At 40.1% G+C, this 19095-nt stretch overlaps 1 protein-coding gene across 1 annotated transcript; it reads left to right on the top strand.

Annotated features, from left to right (window-relative positions):
* The first annotated feature begins 338 nt into the window (after window positions 1–338).
* On the top strand, window positions 339–17995 carry LOC139723398 (phospholipase DDHD1-like). The gene is given in 13 exon segments (XM_071634644.1): window positions 339–524; window positions 2796–3301; window positions 7859–7881; window positions 7883–8021; window positions 8741–8869; window positions 9053–9200; window positions 9761–9989; window positions 10322–10587; window positions 11168–11246; window positions 12912–13061; window positions 13876–14140; window positions 14460–14612; window positions 17703–17995. Coding segments are annotated over 12 exon segments (2226 nt in total). The 5' UTR covers window positions 339–524; window positions 2796–2811; the 3' UTR covers window positions 17858–17995.
* The last annotated feature ends 1100 nt before the right edge of the window (window positions 17996–19095 follow it).

Below are 19095 nucleotides of genomic sequence, written 5' to 3'. Positions count from 1 at the left end.
CTGTGTGGTTTTGGATCAAGCAGACTACGAACGCTACAAGAGGGAGCACTCACTCGTTTTATGCAGTGCCGTATGGTTGGATGTAAATAACATCGACAGTACACACAGTACAAAACGTACTTTGCATGCATGAAGTACAGTGTGTGATGCGGATAAACAAGCACAAGCAAGACCGAGGGAGTGTAGATAATATAGCACAAGTTTGTAGAGTGCGTCCGCAAGGTGTATTCGCAGAGGTTGAGAAGAAAGGAGGGCGTGCACATAAACTGCGCTAGGACTTCATTATCGAATTTGACAACAGCTGACAAATTGTCTTTTTACTGAGCTACTGTTTCACTTCGCCCATGATCCATATTGCGTATGTCTTGCTGGAATTACCGGAAAGGACCTTTCATATGATGGAATGGACGTGACTGATGGTGGATGTTTCATCGTAGTTGCTTCTTTAAAGTTACACCCATGAGAAAGGGATAATTATCCGAATGTTATCCATTGATATTTACCGATTACGGGAACAGTGTCATGTGAGTCCCATGTGTTAATTTTGATGTTAGTGTGGTGTCTTCACGCCATCTGCACGTTGGACCTCTCTATTCTGCGGCCTGATTGGCAAGGCCCCTGCCCTAGCGCTAGGCTTTTTGGCTTGGTCGGGGAGGAGTTAGTGTGGGCGCTAGTGTACTTTCGCACCTGTCTGTCAAATGATCTCCAAACATGCACAAACTCACTCTAAATATCCAACAGCCTCGAATCGAGTGAGACCCAAGTCCAGTAGAAAAGGAATTTTCATCGTTTTGACTCTACTTGTTGGAATATGTCAATCGCAGCTAGTTCGTTTGCTCTGCGATAACTGCATTGCACAGGAGCAGACAGCGCAGGCGCAGCATGGTGTACAAAACACGTTCACGGCAGAGCCGAGCTCCATGATTGATCTGAATGTAGCTATACCAGGGGGGTGTTTCATCAATGTTTGTCAGCGCTGACAATCTCAATCACCATATAGTACCAGTCAGTGACCAGAGCATCTCATCCAATCAAAACCAAGGATTTTGCTGAAATTGTCGGTGCTGACAAACGTTGATGAAACAACTCCCTGAACAAGTTCTTCGTCTATGGTATCTTAAAAAAGATAATACTTTTTCCGCCTTTCTCTCAGCTTGTACCGAGTCGCGGTAGGCCTACTGATTGATTGAATGAGGATTGGGGTTGTTCGTGTTGTGTGTGTGTGTGTGTGTGTGTGTGTGTGTGTGCACGCGCGTGTGTATGTGTGAGGGTGTGTGGTTGTAGTTTTCCTTTTTTACATACAAAATTTCTTTTTCATTCGTAATATTAACAATGTGGAATTTATGATATTATGAAATTTGTGTTATCTTGTCTCGAATTTGTATATTGTTTACATGAAAAAGGAAGAAAAATAAAAGATTGACAAAAACAAAAAAGTATGTGTGTGTGCATGAAGGAAGCTTGTGAAAAATGTGGTTATAAGACAAGGGTGAAAGAATATGAAGCCTTTAAAGATAAGGTTAGAAAAGGAAAAGGGGGGAAAGGAAATGAAAGAAAAGATATTTAAAAAAATGGAAAAATAAAACAAGGTTTACAAAATAGAGAGTTCACTAAAAGATAATGGAAGGAAAGAATGAAGACTTACTTGCATTATATATGATAAAGGAAAGCAAGGGAGGCCGGAGGAAGCTACAACCGCTAACGCAAGACTTGGCCGAGGAAAAGAGAAAAGCAAATTTTAGCTTTTCAATGACACCATAGAAAAGCCGCTGTGTCGCTACACTCGGACCAAATGATTGACCCTTCGCATGCGCTCAACGTATTCGTACTCTGCTTGTGTACAGAGGAGCATTTCAAGCGATCGAGATTTTCCAACGATTTTCTGATACTTGTACATACTAAAAATGTTAAAACTTAACATCTATTCGACTTTGGAGACTCAGATGTAAGTATTTTTTAGGTTACTGAATAACAAGGGTGAGTTTGTGCATGTTTGTAGGTCATTTGACAAACGGCGAAAGTACTCGAGTGCCGAAGTGTGTACTGTCGTGTCATGCATGTGTATTGACCTGCTGTATTTGACATTGTAACTGGCTACATGTAGGCTAGGCTCGGCTCAGGACAGGGTCCAGGGATGTCGTGTACATAATCTACTAATGACGAATGTGAATAATGATGTAGCGACTAGCGTCTAGACACTATTCTGTCATCACTATTTGTTGCCGTTGACTGCCTTCTTATTTTGCCTCAAGAGTTCACTCCTAATTGCTGATGGATGAAAAAGGGTGTGCCGTGGGTGTGTGTGTCACAACGGGAGTGAAGTGCTGAGTGTCCTATTTATAAGGTGTAAATAAAAATCTTTCCGCTTCAGTCTGATTACCTCTAGGTTTAAAACACAAGATGTAGGTTTAGCCACCCTACTGGCACTACATTTTGTCAGTCCCTCAGTGTTCAAGGAAATGCCTTACAAACATATTTGTTTTAGAAGAAAATGTTCTTTTTTGTTTCCCCAAGATCTGTTTTTATGTTGGTTTGTTTTGCTGCCTATATCCCAACATTATAAAAGGGAGACAACACTTCTGATTCGGGTAGAGTTTTATCTATATCATATTATATTTTTATCTCTTATTTCTTTATTTTTTCACCTTGCACCCTACTGTAGTACAATACCGTACTGACTGATTCTGCAGGAGGCTGCCTAAGAATTTTGTTTCTCTTTAAATGTGCCCCGACATGAAATTATGAAGGTCTCTGTGATATAGAAATTGTTTTTCTTTCAATGTTCTACCTCTCAGCAGTGGAACAAACGCCATGCAATACCCAACACCTGGAGATAACTTTCCAGATTATGCCTCCTCCGAATGGGACGACAAATCTACTGACCCTGCTGACACCAGTGGAGAGAGTGGTTTCAGCCTGGCCATGGATGAGTCCAGCTCCAGCGTGACATTCAAGTTCACAGCCGACAGTGGGGATGACGCTGATACCAGCGAGAACAATTCGACCCCAAAGAGGTCCAAGCCACCAAGACCCCCACCTCCGAGGAAGCCCAAAGTGGATCCTCCCAGAGAAGAAAAAGTGGGAGACCTTGAGGTAGTCAGAGTGCGCTGGTTTTACCGCGAGGAGAAGAAGTGGCTGCCCTTCATTGGTTATGACTCCTGCCAGCTGGAGTGGAAGTATCGGCAGACTCTGGTCAAGTCCAATGGTGATGAAGAAGAGGAGATTGGGACAGTTGGAGTGAGGGGAGGACTCTATGAGGTGGACGTTGTCACAAAGAAGTGCCATGCTATCTATTGGTCAGGTAGGTCTCACATTGACACCCTCTTCTCATTAATTCTCTATGCTTCCATGATGTGGTATCCAACATAAAACTGATATCACACACTTTAAACTTTCTTGATACATCTGATGCTATTATTCTTTTCTAGATGAGAGGACTGTGTCATGTAAGAGAATATTACTGGGAAGAAGAAGAAACTGCTGCATGTGAATATAACCAAAACATGTTTTGACTAATGTTGGCTCATAGTAAAAGAGTTCTTTTACATCACTTAAGGTAGGGGTGGGTCTGAATGGCATTCAACCTGTAGGCTGCCACAAATATTTACCTTCAAGACTCTCTTGTGACAAGTATAGTAACTTTGTAACTGTGACTCCATTTTAGGGTGAGAGATGCATGTACCACTGTGGGGGATCTTGATGTTTTGGTGCTCTCCAAGGAATAGATATTAAAGGGATAGTACAGTATTGGTAGAGATGAGAATTGGGCTTTTAACTTTTTGCGAGATACCAAGAAAACACTTGCAAAATAGTACAGAGCATACCATTTTAAGAGGAATTCAAAGTTTATTTGATGAAAATCGGATGTGGAATGACTGAAACATCCAAAAACAAAGTAAAACAAAGCACTCGTTCTAAAGTGTGGGTCCCACACTTTACTAGAATCGCTCCGCTTTGGACATCTCAGCCATTTCAAAACCAATTTTCATCCAATAAACGTTGAATTTCTCATTATATTACATGCTCTTTCATATTTCATAAGAGGTTTCTCATTATCTCACCAAAAAATGTTAGAAACCTGAAATTAGGTCTCAACCAAAACTATACGATACCTTTAATGTTGAAGATCAAAGACTGAGATCCAAGGTTATCTGCTTTATAGAGCAAAGGTCATTAGGTAGCAATGCTTGTACTTGCAAAACTCTCCTGGTATTCATCTTTGGCCAATCTGGAGTAATAGGAGCATTGTCTACTTTACATGTACAGTATAGTTTTGGTTTCTCTCCATTAGTGTGCCTGTGTGTGTCTCCCTCTTGGTGTCCATGAAACTTTCAATAGCCACTTGAATTCTGTCATGATCCATACCTCCTCTCTGCAATTAACCAATTACACCCAAACTCGAGTCATGGGTACATTGTGTCTAACCTCCATGTTCCTGGTATCTATAGGGTACATGTCTGTAAATAGTCAAAAAGGTCATGTGAGGTCAGCTTCTACACTTTGATTCCTGCCAAGTTGCCTGCCACATTATGACATGTCCTGACCTTTTTTAGCTCACCTGAGCCAAAGGCTCAAGTGAGCTATTGCGATCGTTCTTCGTCCGTCGTCCGGCGTCCGGCGTCCGTCGTGTGTCGTGCGTAAACTTTTTACATTTTCATCTTCTTCTTGAAAACCCCAAGACCGATTTTTACCAAACTTGGCAGGTAGCATCCCTAGGGGGTTAGAATTTCAATTTGTTAAAATGAGCACCATGCCCCACCCAGGGGGCCCAAACCCCCCCCCAAAAAAAAAAAAAAAAAAAAAAGGAATCTTTAAAAATCTTCTTCTCTAGAACCAGAAGTGATAGAGCTAACTTAAGTTAACACTATGAGTTAGTACATTAATAACTGTAGTTCCAAGTTCGTTCATGGCAGATCCAGGGATGCCCCCTTGGGGCGGGGGGGGGGGGGGGTGGGGTTGGGGGTGGGAAGGTCCAAATGGGGCCTAAATTGTGTATTTTCATCTTCTTCTTGAAAACCCCTCAATGGATTTTCACCAAACTTGGCAGGTAGCATCCCTAGAGGGTTAGGAGCTCAATTTGTTAAAATTGGCACCATTCCCCACCCAGGGGGCCCCCAGGGGGGCCCAAACCCCCCAAAATTAAGGTATCTTTAAAAATCTGCGTCTCTAAAACCAGAAGTGATAGAGCTAAGCTAATACTATGAGTTAGTACATTGATGACTGTAGTTTCATGTTTGTTCATGGTGGAATCAGGGGTGCCCCCCTCCCTTGGGGGAGGGGGAGTGGGAGGGGGTTGGGAGGGGTCCTAACGGGGCCTAAATTGTACATTTTCATCTTCTTCTTGAGAACCCCATGACCTATTTTCACCAAACTTGGCAGGTAGCATCCTTAGGGGCATAGAATCTCAATTTATTCAAATGGGCGCTGTGTCCCACCTGGAGGGCCCCAAGGGACCCAAACCTCCCAAAATTAAGGAATCTTTAAAAATCTTCTCTAGAATCAGAAGTGATTTAGTACATTAATGACTGTAGTTTCAAGTTTGTTCATAACAGATCCAGGGGTGCCCCCCTTGCGGGCAAGGGGGAGGGGTGGGGAGGTCCAAATTGGGGCCTAAATTGTACATTTTCATCTTCTATTTGAAATCCGCATGATGGATATTCACAAAACTTGACAGGTAGCATCCCTAGGGGGTTCGGCTCTCAATTTGTTAAAATGGGCACCATGCTTCACCCAGGGGGGCCCAAGGCACCCCCATCCCCCAAATTAAGGAATCTTAAAAAAAGTGTTCTTCTCTAGAACCAGAAGTGATAGAGCTAAAATTGATACTATAAGTGGGGGGGGGGGGGGGGGGGGTCGGGAGTCCGAATTTGGACCCTAATTGTACATTTTCATCTTACTTGAGAATGCATGTTCCAATTTTGGTAGAGCTGTGTGTAATTTAGATTAGTGACTGCGTGAAAGGTGAACTTGCAAATACTCAGGTGAGCGCTAGACCCGCGGGTCTCTGGTTCATTTCATCAATTCACTGAATTAAATGTGGTGGTGAAAACTCGCACATTTACTTGTACATTGTATTATTGTCTTCTCATTTTCATTTTCCACATATGGCTTTTTAAATTTCTCCACTGCTTTTACTTGTTGTTCCATTCATCTATTTTACAATTAGAATCTAGATTGCACATTGTCCCAAGAGGAGAAGCAGTCTGGGCACTGCTCCATGTGACCCTGCATCACAAAACCAACAATGAGTTGCCAGACATGGATTTTTAGTTAAGGAAAAATTCTGAAAGAGCAGATTTTAAGCTTTAAAATGATGTACATGTATAACTCAATTCAACTGGACTCTCCTAACCTGTCTAAATATTGGAAAGAAAGCACAAACTCTGAAAAAGTGTGTACTGACAAAGAGGCCCTGAAGTATAGGGTGCACAGGATATAATCTTACCGAGACGTGCTCTGTGCAATGAATGGGACAAAAACAGGATGTACAACACTTGAATAGCAATAACAATGAAGGGATTATCAGGTTGAGCTGAAATTGAGCATGCTCTTTTAACACAGTCTGTATGGATGGCTAATGCCAACTTTCAAAGCAGTAGCATCATCCTTTCAGAAGTTGTTAGACTTGAAAGTGAAGAGTGTGTAAAGGGTTTTTGACAAACAAATGACAAGAGGCCTTTAACCCTAACTAGGCCGGGGGGGGGGGGGGGGGGGGGGGGGGGGGGGGGGGGGGGGGGGGGGCCTCCGAGGCCCCCCCCCCCCTCGACGTTCCGCGCAATGTATCGCAATCGCAAAAAGCTATCGCCGTGACGTGACTTTTTTCTTTCGAGTCTCCCGCATCTTTTGACACCAAATTTGCGACGGCCGGGCACGCGGTTCCAAAGTTACGCATAAATATGCACATGCATGTCAGACCAAAAATTGCTCAAAAACGTTAATTCGTGTACAGTTTCAATGCAAACTGTGCTTACTGGCAAATTTCATAAAAGCTTGATTATTTTGGTGTTTTATTGATTAAAATCAATGAATAACATATTTTCTTGTTCGGAGCGATGTCGCGGACAAATTTCATCGAAAAAACAATGAAAAACATAAAGTCGAAAAAACAAAGAAATAGATAAGAAATTCAAAAAAACAATAAAATACTTAAGAATTTTTTCTGATATCACAATTTTTTAAATTACATTTGCTAAGGACACTAAAAAGAATATTTACACAAAAAATGTGCCTGTTTTGAGCTTTATTTTGTGATTTATACCAATTAGTCTGATTTTATACATCATCATGCATAAATTAACATAATTTAGCATGAATAATGATTTTTTGAAAAATTGACTTCATGGTATTTTAGATTACATCATAGGCAATGTGTGTGCCAATTTTCGTCGCGATCGTGCGGTCGACGGCCGAGATCTGGAGGGGGGGCCTGGGAAGGCCCCCCCCCCCCCCCCGGCTCTATCAACTACCTAAATAGCCCGGCCTAGTTAGGGTTAAGACACGCCTAACCACACTATTCTACAAAAAAGTGTCCTAGAAAAACTGCTGAAGGCATGATTTCCCACTCGTTTTATGATCCCAAATTGTGAGAATAATCTAGAAGAAGAATTGCTCTTTCAGAAAATATGAAAAAACTCAGCTTTCACTAGGTTAACCTGTTTTATTTATCATTTTGAGTCCCTCACGTAAAACCAGTGTGCATGAATTTTGGCTGGTTTTGTGATTCATATCATGGTCACATTTGTATGTACTGTGTGAGTTGAATATAGTTTCAAAACATTACATTCCTACCCTTCTCCTTACATACATGTATATACAAAATGTATTTGTGTCATAAGATTTTTAAATTTGGTTTCTGCAGAAGACACAGTGGATGTCATGAGGGGGGACCTGGTTCTATGCAAGCAGCTCAGAACCCGTGGAGGAATGTATGGCAATGGACATTGAGAAGGAGCACCTGGAGCTGTTCTCTAAAGGCCAAGCACAGGAACCACCTGTCCAGCAGGGTAAAGGGGCACAAAAAGGTACCCCTCATTTGACCCTTTGCCATCACTAATCCTTTAGATTGGTGATCTCATAGTTTCTGTCAATCCTATCTATAGCAATGCTCAATGTACTCAAGTAGTCAAGAAAAATTTAACAGCAACTCCCAAAATTCTCAGAAGCAGCGAGACGTTTATTTCAAATCAAGATTTACCACTATACATAGAGATGTCATGTTATATTCTAGAGATGTCATAGAATATTTATCAACTACAGTGTATTTCATATTATAGTGGGAGCTGCATATTTTATGCAAAACACTTTCTTGTCATGTTTGTCTTCACTGCTGATGAAAATGGAGCTTATGTTTTTCAAACATATTTTTGTTTCATGTTATGGGGGGGATGTATTCCCTTTTTCTTTTGGCTTGTGCATTTGTAAAAATAGTGAATATAAAATTAATTTCCTATCTGCATTCTTTGTTCAGCATAAATGATACAGAAAGCAACATAAGTACGCTGTAGTTCATTTATTCTGTGTTACAAATTGTTGTAGTTCCTTGTTTACTCATTAAGGAACATTTAAGTTGAAACCAATAATATATCTGTTCATTGTACATAATATCAAAATGAAAAATGTAAATCTTGATGGACGCCTTTGTTCTGAAAGGAAAAAAGCATGTCATTAGTGAGAAAACAGATAAGTGCAAGTAAGCGCATTGTACAGATTCATCTCTTTATTCCCCATTCCTTTTCAACAGCAATGCATGAGCTTAGCTTCAGGGATTGCCATGTTGACTGGTACTCTTGCGAGGCTGTGTACTTCTACAGCAACTCTACCAGCTCCAGGATTGCGAGGTCCATTGGAAACACGTTTGGATTTTCAAAAGGTAAACTTTAGAAACCAACAAGTTTTTAGAATACAATGACTGATAATTTCTTCAAAAAATTGTTGCTACCATCCCCCAGAGATTAGCTACAAAGTGAATATGAAGAGAGAGAGAGGGAGAGAGAGAGAAGGATACACCTTGGTTTTAGTACTCATTGATGTCTCACACTGTCCCCTCATACAGCATCCACCAGTGGCTACAAGTTGGTACGGGGCTACCCGACTCCAGCCAGCCTGGATGACAAGCCACCACCCATCTCTCACCTTGTCTTCGTTGTTCATGGAGTTGGGCATGTCATGGACAAGAAGGCAATCATCAAGAATTGCTCAGAGTGAGTCAACTTTAGATAGATCACTTTCCAATGCATCAGTCTGTATCACTTTGAAGCAGAATATTGGGCACCCCTTAAGTTATGAAAAAAATAAAAAGAATTAATCATGAAGTAGTTTTTCTTTATTCTTATGCAATTTGCAGTTTATAACAAGCTACCATAGTGCTTTCATGCTACAAGCATTTATTCTACATGGGAACAGTTCATCTGCACTGGGAAGATCCAGAGTTTAGAAGATCTTATTTGATATCGTCAAGTACAATGTATCTATGATAGAGCTGTTCACTGTAAGGGGCTTGTGTATTTCATATATTCACATATTAAATACATCTTTAAAGCAAGTTTTTCTCGATTACCACAAATTTTATACAGCTTTCCCAAATATGCAGCTAATGATGCATGGAAATTGAACTCCATGAAACTGAAGTATCAAAATGTGTTTTAGAGGAACAGGTAAATTGAATTTCTTTTTAGTATCCTCAAGAAATTTACATTAGTTTGAATATACATTGTATAAGTGAGCAGGCCTATTTACCCACTACCTGTTTCTCTTGACCAAGTCTGAGGAAAGGAGCAGCTAAGGCCATCTTGAAACACCTCCCAGACCTGGTCTCCAGCGCCTCCACCCAGCGGGTGGAGTTCCTACCGGTGGAGTGGAGGTCGTCTCTCAAACTCGACAATGGGATGGTCTCAGCCGTCACGCCTCAGAAGCTCAAGGGACTCCGCTACGTCCTCAACAGTACCGGCATGGATGTACTCTACTACACCAGCCCCCTCTACAGATCAGAGGTAAAAAACTCAAATCCCAGGCCTCTCTTTATTAACAGGAGGCCTAATCCTTAGATGCTGGAAATTGCTAGACTTCAATGTTCTTATTATTTTCAAGCTTTTCTTGCCAAAAATATGTAGGATATTGAATAAGTCATAGCAATTTAACGGCACAATCCAAAAGAGCTGTCATTTTTTTTCAATGTATAATGGAAACCCCCCCCCCCCAAAAAAAAAAAACCATTTGTGATGGAAGTGTAATAAAGTTCATGTATATGATAATACTGTATATAATTCAACTGTATATACATGATGAATAATGCTTAATGTTTATGCATGTGTGTGTATTCTAGATCATAAAATGTGTGCAATCTGAGGTGAACGACCTGTATGAAGAATTCCGCCAGCGCAACGAGGGGTTCGAGCCCAACGGCGGGAAAATTTCTGTTTTCTCGCACTCGCTGGGGAGCGTCATCATGTATGACATCATCACTGGCTGGAACCCAATCCACCTCTATGATCAGTACTTGTCCCACGAACAGTGCCACCATCCCGACCTGAACTCGGTGACGCCGGATCACCATGACCTTGCCTCTGAACTCCACAAGGCCAGGATGAGGTAAGCACAGAACTTCAACATGTTCATCAGATTTTCTTTTAATGGAGTAATTTCTCTCTTATAAACATTATTTGATTTTAAAGAGTGGAAATTTGACAATACAAAATTATCCTGCAGTCTATGATAAGAATTGATGTTTTAGAGAGTGAAAATGAGGACCCGACCATGATGACTTTGATATATATCTTTCCTTCTCCCCTTCCATTGTCATTTTTTTTCCCCAGCCTTGATTTCAATTATGTGTACTCATGACAACTTTGTAAGACCCCATTATGAAAATCTTTTATTCAGTCTAGATTTTGTTCTTGTGGTCATTGTCAGTCGTGATGACAGTACGTTTTGCTCTTTTTCATGACTTACTGATATTCTAATTGATCAGAAAGGAGGTATTTCTTGATTGACCTATTTGGATTCTAACTCCATGTATAATATAGTAAATCACTGGCTAATATTAGATCATACACCAGAATCACATGGAATAATTATTCTAGTTATAGAGCCTGTTTATTGCAAGTTCTCCTAATAAAAAGAGAATGGGCTTTGCCAGAAAATATATTTTGACTCGTTTCCTTCCGCCCAGGGTGTCAGAACTTGAAAAACAACTCTTGGCAACTAACCAGATTGCTGCGGCTCTCCACAGACCAAAGCTCAATTTCAAGGTATGTGACATAATGTAGTCACATGATGACCTCTACAGACTTTCACCTCCTTCATGCATTTTGCATTTTGATTCAACTTTGATATATCATGATGATCACATCTATAAAATGACATAGATACATCTTTCTCATTCTTCTGCCAATGCTGTTGTTAACGTTTGAGACCTCTGCAGAATGTCTGTAATCTTTGTTTTGTTTTTTGTTTCATTTTCTTCATATGTCATTTCTTTTAACCAACCTTTGTTCTTGTTACTTGTTTGAGTAGGTCTATTGTTACTGCATAACCAATGCAAGAACCTCCAAGTCAGTGTGATTTTCTGGCTGAGTGATCCTAGTCATGCGTTGCAAGCTTCCTGATTGGCTGCCTCTGTGTTGTAAAAAAAGTGGAGATTTGAAGTGAAAGAAATGCAATGCCATCAAATGTCTGCATTTTATTTTGCATGGAGTCAAAAGGGGTCTGGGCTTTCGATCCTAGCAGAATCTTCGTCAGAGGCAAAATGACAAGCAGGCAGGGAAAGCAATCACATTATACAGACTGCATGCAACAAGAACAGTCAGGGACAGGCAAGGGACACAGAACAAATTAGAGGGTGGAAGGTCATGGGCAAGGAGCCCAACTGGTAAAGGGAGGGGGATTAGGGCAGGGTGGACAGACAGTAGGCAGAGGAGGGCAGTAATGATCCTGAGGACCATGGGGGCAACCAGTGAGGGAAAAGGATGAATGGGGAGGCAACATCAAACAAGATAAGGAACAACAGAGGAATAAAGAAAGGAAAGGAGTGAAATAGCAACAGCAAGGGGGGGGGGGGGGGGGGGGGCTGAGCAAACAGCGAGCCCTAATAAGGTGTACCAAGAAGAGGCAACAAAATGAAAGTGAGAGTCAACTAGCAAATGCAAGTAATCAAACATATCAAAGTATATATACACAAAGATGATAATAATACTAACAATAATAAAATGATATTGATAAAAGAAATTAATTTTATTTTGCAGTAGGAAAACATTACAGTCACAAAAGGAATGGAGAAAAGCTCCATGTCTATCACAGAGCCCTTGCCAAAGTTCATTTTCAATCTTGGTTGTGCAGGAGTCATGCTTTTGGACAACATAATTTTTTTTTTAACGGAAATAATTTTGTGTTATTCCTTATTGTGCTAGTCTCAAAGAAACAGTACTTCAGGGCAAACACATCGTCTTCTCATTCAGAACTTTGGACGATGATGAGGCACACCTGAAAATGAAATGATTTATAAGATTTGTGTACAAATGTAAGAATGGCGTCGTATGAGCAATTTAACCTTGGCTGTAGTTCACGCTCATTTGATGCATTTGCGCCGAAATGTTTATAGGATTTTCATGCTGTAATATGGACGTAGATTGTGAATTTTATCATTCACGAACAAGATTTACATACCGGTAGTCACATGACACTATTAACACGAGGATTGGTACATACAACATTAAATGGTTATTAACATTTGACAAGAGTTTACTGTACTTAAAAGACATATGACTGAAATTAAAGTTCTACAAGAATTGTCATGTATTTCATAGTATCTTTTATTTGATGCTGTATTTTTTAGATATTCTTGCTCTTGTTAGTATTTGATGACACTGAGCAAAGAATAATCATACTAAGCAGGGCAGACCTTTCCTTTGTCGTAGGTTGAGAATTTCTTCTGCGCTGGTTCACCGCTGGCCGTCTTTTTAGCACTGAGGGGAGTGCGCCCTCAGGGGAATGGATCCATCTCGCATATCATCCCCAAGGCTGTGTGCAATAGGCTATTTAACATCTACTACCCAACAGACCCTGTGGTGAGTCAAGTTACATGTATATATCACACTTTTGAAGGTTCCAAGGCATTACTGTACATTTACATAGCTTATATACATTGTATGATTGAAACGACTTGCATTTATGCATGTATTTACTTCTGTTGAAGAATTTTTGCTTTTGCAAGTACCGTATTCACTGGCGATTAATAAGGCTGCACTATTTAAAAAACCAATAAAGCAGTAAAGTCGGGGTGAGGCCTATACACCAGCACAAGCAAAATCCCTACTGTAGGTCTATTGTCTTTCCAACTCAAGAGACGCACCTACCTAACCGACACACATAATTATGTACGGGACTATGCAATGTGCCGACTGTTATTGTTATAGGAAACATTTAGAAACACATAGAAATAATTAAGTTTCTTATCAAAGAAAATAACATAGAAAAGTAGAATCTGAGGAAGTTTTGATCAGAACAAAATTCCTCTGAGTTTGTTTTTTTCTGTTTTTCATCTCCAATGTCGGGATGCTGCTTATCCAGCAGTGCGGCCTTATCGCTGGCGAATACGGTATGCTAATGAGGGAAGGGGATAGGAGGTTTGATGTAACACAACCCTGTTCCCTGATGAACGTCCCAAATCCTGAGCTACAAAATAAGCAGGTTGGTTGTCCAGAGACCACAAAATCATTGCTCTTACTACATCAAAGCAGAAAAACTTGTTTGTTAAGCACACATTTTAAGTCTGGGGGCTCCGATCCTCCCAACAGAGAAAATCTTTGTTTGCTGATGAAGTCATATTTTGGTTTTATGATGGTCAGTGAAGAAGTGTGTCATCTTGTGATTGCTTACCAGGCCTACCGCATCGAGCCCCTCATCCTGCGCCACTACAGCACCATCTGCCCCCTACAGGTGCACAGAATGGAGGGGCGGCAAGTGCCCTACCACACCATGAAGACCACCGCCCTCCCCAAGGCCCTCAAGACCAGCGAGGAGATGAAGGGCTTATCCGAAGGACTGCAAGAGGCGGAGCTGATGGTGGGAGGAGCGGAAGAGAAAACATCCCCCGGGTCATCCAATGCATCCTCACCACAGCATGTTCCCAAAACACAGTCACCAGGTAAGGGCCTAACAGCTTCTGAATGCACCGATGTCAAAAACTGAATCTTAACATGTAATTTCTTTCAACTTAATTTTGGATAACTGAAATTCATAGATAACTCCTTTCTAAAGATGGTTTGAATAATAGTAGATCTAGCAATAATTTCATCCCATGCTGCAAGGATTAGGGACTGTTTGAAACAATTGCAAACCTTTTGACATCTCCACTCCTCACCACACTGAACGATATACTACCGTCTATTCTGTACCCACATAATATAATGAATTAGTGTTTTACGAGGCAAGGACCAACGAGTGCATCTGTATACATGTTACAGGTGGTGGTGGTGTCATGAAGGCGTGGTTCTCCAGACCGGTAGAAAAGACTCCGGAGCTGGAGGCCCTGGAAGACATGGAGAGGGCCATCCTGAGGATAGAGAACATGGCTGCCAGCAACGAGAAGGAGGAGGCGGATGAGATGGAGAGTGTGGGTGAGTTTTAGTAGTAAAACTTGAATTGAAGTTTTAGGTTGGGTTCAGGTGAAGGAGTTCATTGCTTAGCTGTTTTTTTTGTGTGTGTTTTTTTTTAAATTAAGTATTCAAAAAGTGTAAAACATAATGTATGCTTGTCACAAAGTATGTCACTTTCGTTCAATTAACATGGTGAATGCATGTTTTTCTTTCTTAGCACACCACTATCGTAGGATCCAATTCAGATTACATGTTATTTTACTGTGCATGCATGATCACTGTCTCAGGGTTCATTATATGCATGTCTTTTCTGTATTGAATTCTTATGTATTTGTGGTGAGTGGTGTACGATATAGGTCAAGTTATGTTGTTTTCATTGCTTCAAGATCAACTATAAACCAGTTATCACAAACCATTTTTGCTCACCAAAGTTTTCAAAAAGCAAAGCATTCTGTCAAGTTTTTCAGTCTGTGGCAATGTGTTTCCAAATCATGGTTCCTCAATTCTAAACAGTATTATCCTCTATACATGCCATTTTTCATTTTCTTTTGCTTGAAGATGCTCAGCTCTTGTGATATGAATTTATCGAACTAGTCTTTTAGAATGCCTTGAGGTGTGATGTGGCGTTTTCTGTTTTGATTTCCATTTAGAACTTGAGCATCGCATAGACTATGCTTTACAAGAGAGCACACTGAGCCCAGCTTTCTACAATGCTGTTATTTCCCATGTCTCGTACTGGAAGTCCCCTGATGTAGCCCTCTTTGTGGTCACCCAAAGTTTCCCCGGGTATCCCATTTCAAAGCACATGTCAAAACTCTGAGGCGTTTCCCTTTGCTTTAAAGGTGGGTTTCGATCAATGATCAGTGCCAAAATTCCTCTCGTTTGGCAAAGTATTGCTCCCTCCTTGCTCGCCTCCTTTTTTTTCTAACTCTTCCAAAGACATGCAAATAATAAACACAAAATGCCTGTGCTTTGCTTTGACCCTTCAAAGCAAACTAAAACTAAATACAAACTGCTTTGAAATGTAACATGAACTGTGAACAAAATGCTGATTTTAACACTTCATTTGAAAAACAAACTAACTAATGTTGACAGTGAATCAACAGTCATCATTCCACTTTCTCAGCTTGAATGGGATATATTGAATGGAGTATGGTGTATCATTCAGTTGAAAACCCCTCATCCAGTCCCTCACTCTTCAGCCACAGTTTGTCTACATCTCCATGGCCCTGTTGCATAAAAGTTGAGATCGAACCAAAGTCAGAAAATTAACCATAAGTCTCGAAATAATCATTTTTGATTGGGTGACTTAACATCTGATTGCATTTTTTCTGCAACAGGGCCCTAAGATGGTCACTGCACCTGCAGCACACACAACTATTTCGTTTTTCCAAAACCACACCCTAACCCTTTTCCCTGCTATCAATGTTGACAGTTAAAAAGCACTGCCCCCACTCTTTTATGATTGGAACAAGTCAATGAGCATAATCCCCACATACAAGAAGATTCAACCAATCAGAACAAAAGTGTACAATGCATTTTGGACTTGTAACTATGGCAGAAAGAGAATTATTATCAAAATCATGACTGGCAGAATTTGTTTCCTTCAATTGCTCTCCTCATTGTTGGAATCACTATTCACTTGAATCAATGTAATTATGAACTTGGTACATTAAAGACACTTAAAGGCATAATTTACCATTTGCAGATGAAACAAAAACCCATCATTAGTGCCTTAAAATAGTTCTAAAATGTGAGTTTGGGATAGAAACAACCACTGTAAAAATTTGAATTGGTAAAATCAATGTTAAGTATTGTTAAATACATGTATACAAAATGTGAACAATAGTTATAATAAAAATGTTTCCAGACTAGACCGTATACAGTTATGGTTTATTGAGAAAAATACGTATATCCCTTTTTTATTTTAGGCTTTAGCGCAAAAAATTTTATATGATAGGATGTTTTGTGGTACAACAGACCTACTCATATGCATTGAATGTCATATCTTGAATTTTTTTCTTCTTTTTTTTAGATCACTGTTCCCAAAGGTAAACAGGACCTTTAAGAAAAATTGTCAGTGTGATAGTGTATTCTTGCACGGAGTGATAAAAGCAAGGATCCTAGGTGCCTCTAGTATAGCACAGCACTACTTTCCATCTTTGCCTCTTTACAACTAACACATTATGTTATCTGAAATCTTAGAACCCCCACCATTTGCAAATTGTGATATGCCATGAAATTGTGCTTTGTATCATGAATCCTCTAACATGTCTTCAAAAGTGTATCTTGAAATTACAATTCATCAATGTTGCAAGATTGTATCTGGTGGGAGAGTGCATGTATTTTTTATGTGTAGTCTTTGGCTTAGCTAAACCATGTATTGTTTTCTGAGCAGTAAGTCATACTTACAGTGTGAGTCGATCGATTCAGCTCTACAGTATTCTTTCCATTTCAGTGGTTGATTACTAAAATTTTTGTAATCAAACCACTGTGACATCACATCTAAACTGATCTAGTTTTTGATCAAATGAATATGAGAAAATGTACAAAATATTTGCTGTTTAGAATTCAAGGAATCAACTGTATAAGCATACATTTGAAATCATCATTAATCTACATGTATAATACACAAGAGCAGATACAATTCAAATGTTGTGCACTGTGATTGGTTGTTCCATTTATCCATTAACTACAATCCAAATGTCAATTGTAGTTCACCAAACAGTGATTGTTTTTAATATTGTTACATGGTTTTTCTGTTGTAACACTTCTTAGTATTGTTGCATGATGCTTGAAGGGAATTCCCCATTACCCACTCTATCTGTCTCTCTTTCTCTCTCTTGTGTGTCTGCAGCTTACAGCAGTAGTAGTAAAGGGGAGCATTGTGGAAGATATGTCTTCACGTTAATTGTGAAACCGGTAAATCAAAGAGTATTCAGGATCTGTCTTAATATTCTCCTTCTCTTTCTCTCAAGGTTTGTAGTTTAACCTTCCGTCATTCTTGCTAATGCATTGAATGTTTCTCGAAATTTTTCAAGTTTCTCCACTGGTGACGTCACCAAATACTATTCTTGCCCCCACCCCTCCCCCCCCCCCCCCCCCCTCCAGAGCTGGAGAATCGAGTTGACTTTGAGCTGAGAGAGAGCAACATTGGGAGCTCCTACCTGTCGGCGCTGACATCCCACACGTCGTACTGGGCCTCGGGAGACGTGGCACTCTTCATCCTTTCCCAGCTGTTCCCAGATTATCTCATCACCCAGTGAGGTAGACTCACTTAAAGTTCGTGTGTCCCTTTTGCGACCCCTGAAAAATTGAATTTCTTTCTTAAGCTGGTATATTTTAGAGGTAGGTAATTCAGACCTATGGTCAGAATGATAAGACTGGAAACTTCTTTATGATGAAAGGGGAAACAATAATTTATAGATTTCCAGTGAATTTATTTAGACCGTGACAAAATTGCATTGGATATTTTCTGTACAAAATGGAAGTGCATTCTTGAGTGACCTGGGTTAGATTTTTCATTTTTTCTTTTAACAACTCTATTGTTATGCTAAAGATTTCATGCATGATGTGGGGAGACATTATTCTTCAACCATGCGCAATTTTGCAATGTTTGCAAAAGGGATGTACGACCTTTAATGTCCTGAGGAGATATTCAGTGGATACCACCTGATGGTCATGACGCACCCTTCACTCCTGGTCTCCTGGTACATGTAGATTACCAGTAGATTAGTCTCCCACTCTGTCTTGTATGTTCTGCCCACCGTCTTGTTAACGTGCAGGTCATACTGATTTCCTTGTCATAGGAGATGTTTCGAATTCAGCTTACATATCACTTACAGAATGGTAACAGAAACAGTGGATCATTTGTTCTGTGGAATGGTAATCCAATATGTTGGATCGTGTATTTAGAAAAGAAAAAAGAAAGCAACATGGAGGAAATAGATGTGGAAGGGATGAACAGGAGGTCTTTGATTTTGGCAGTCTGAGGATGTGTGTGTACAAATGTAACCAAACCCCAAGCATTTCATTGATTAAATTTGTGTGTGTGTGTGTGTGTGTGTGTGTGTGTGTGTACGTGTGTGTGTAGATGTCATTTATATGTACGTATATCACTTTGATGTAGAAATATTTATTGATTTAGAGTCCTTGCAACCGTACTAATTTCAAAGGTCTGTCAGATAAAGCAACTTTGGTGTGAGGTTGCCTTTATGGTAGTTGTCGATCCAACAGTATTGTAGATTGTAATTTTCAAAGCAGTGTACACATACACCATCTTCATGATGCACCTTGTTTGGGAAGTTTGGGTTGTGTAGAATTTCCTCTCAACTTTCAGGTAAAGTGTGTTAACAGCCAATTTGTCACAAAATTTCAAGTATAAGTAGTGCAAATTGCATCAGTAATTTTTAGGGAGGTTACTTCCGATATGTCTTTGTAGATGAGAAGTGTTATTGATACAGCCGTTATTTTAAAATCATTATTTTGACCCCTTCTTTTACTT

The sequence above is a fragment of the Diadema antillarum genome, unplaced genomic scaffold (assembly GCF_040938485.1).
Source record: "Diadema antillarum isolate AM-2024a unplaced genomic scaffold, OU_Dant_1.0 scf00000188, whole genome shotgun sequence".
Classification (NCBI taxonomy): domain Eukaryota; kingdom Metazoa; phylum Echinodermata; class Echinoidea; order Diadematoida; family Diadematidae; genus Diadema; species Diadema antillarum.
Note: the sequence above shows the minus strand (reverse complement) of the source record. Positions and strands in the feature narration are given on the sequence as shown.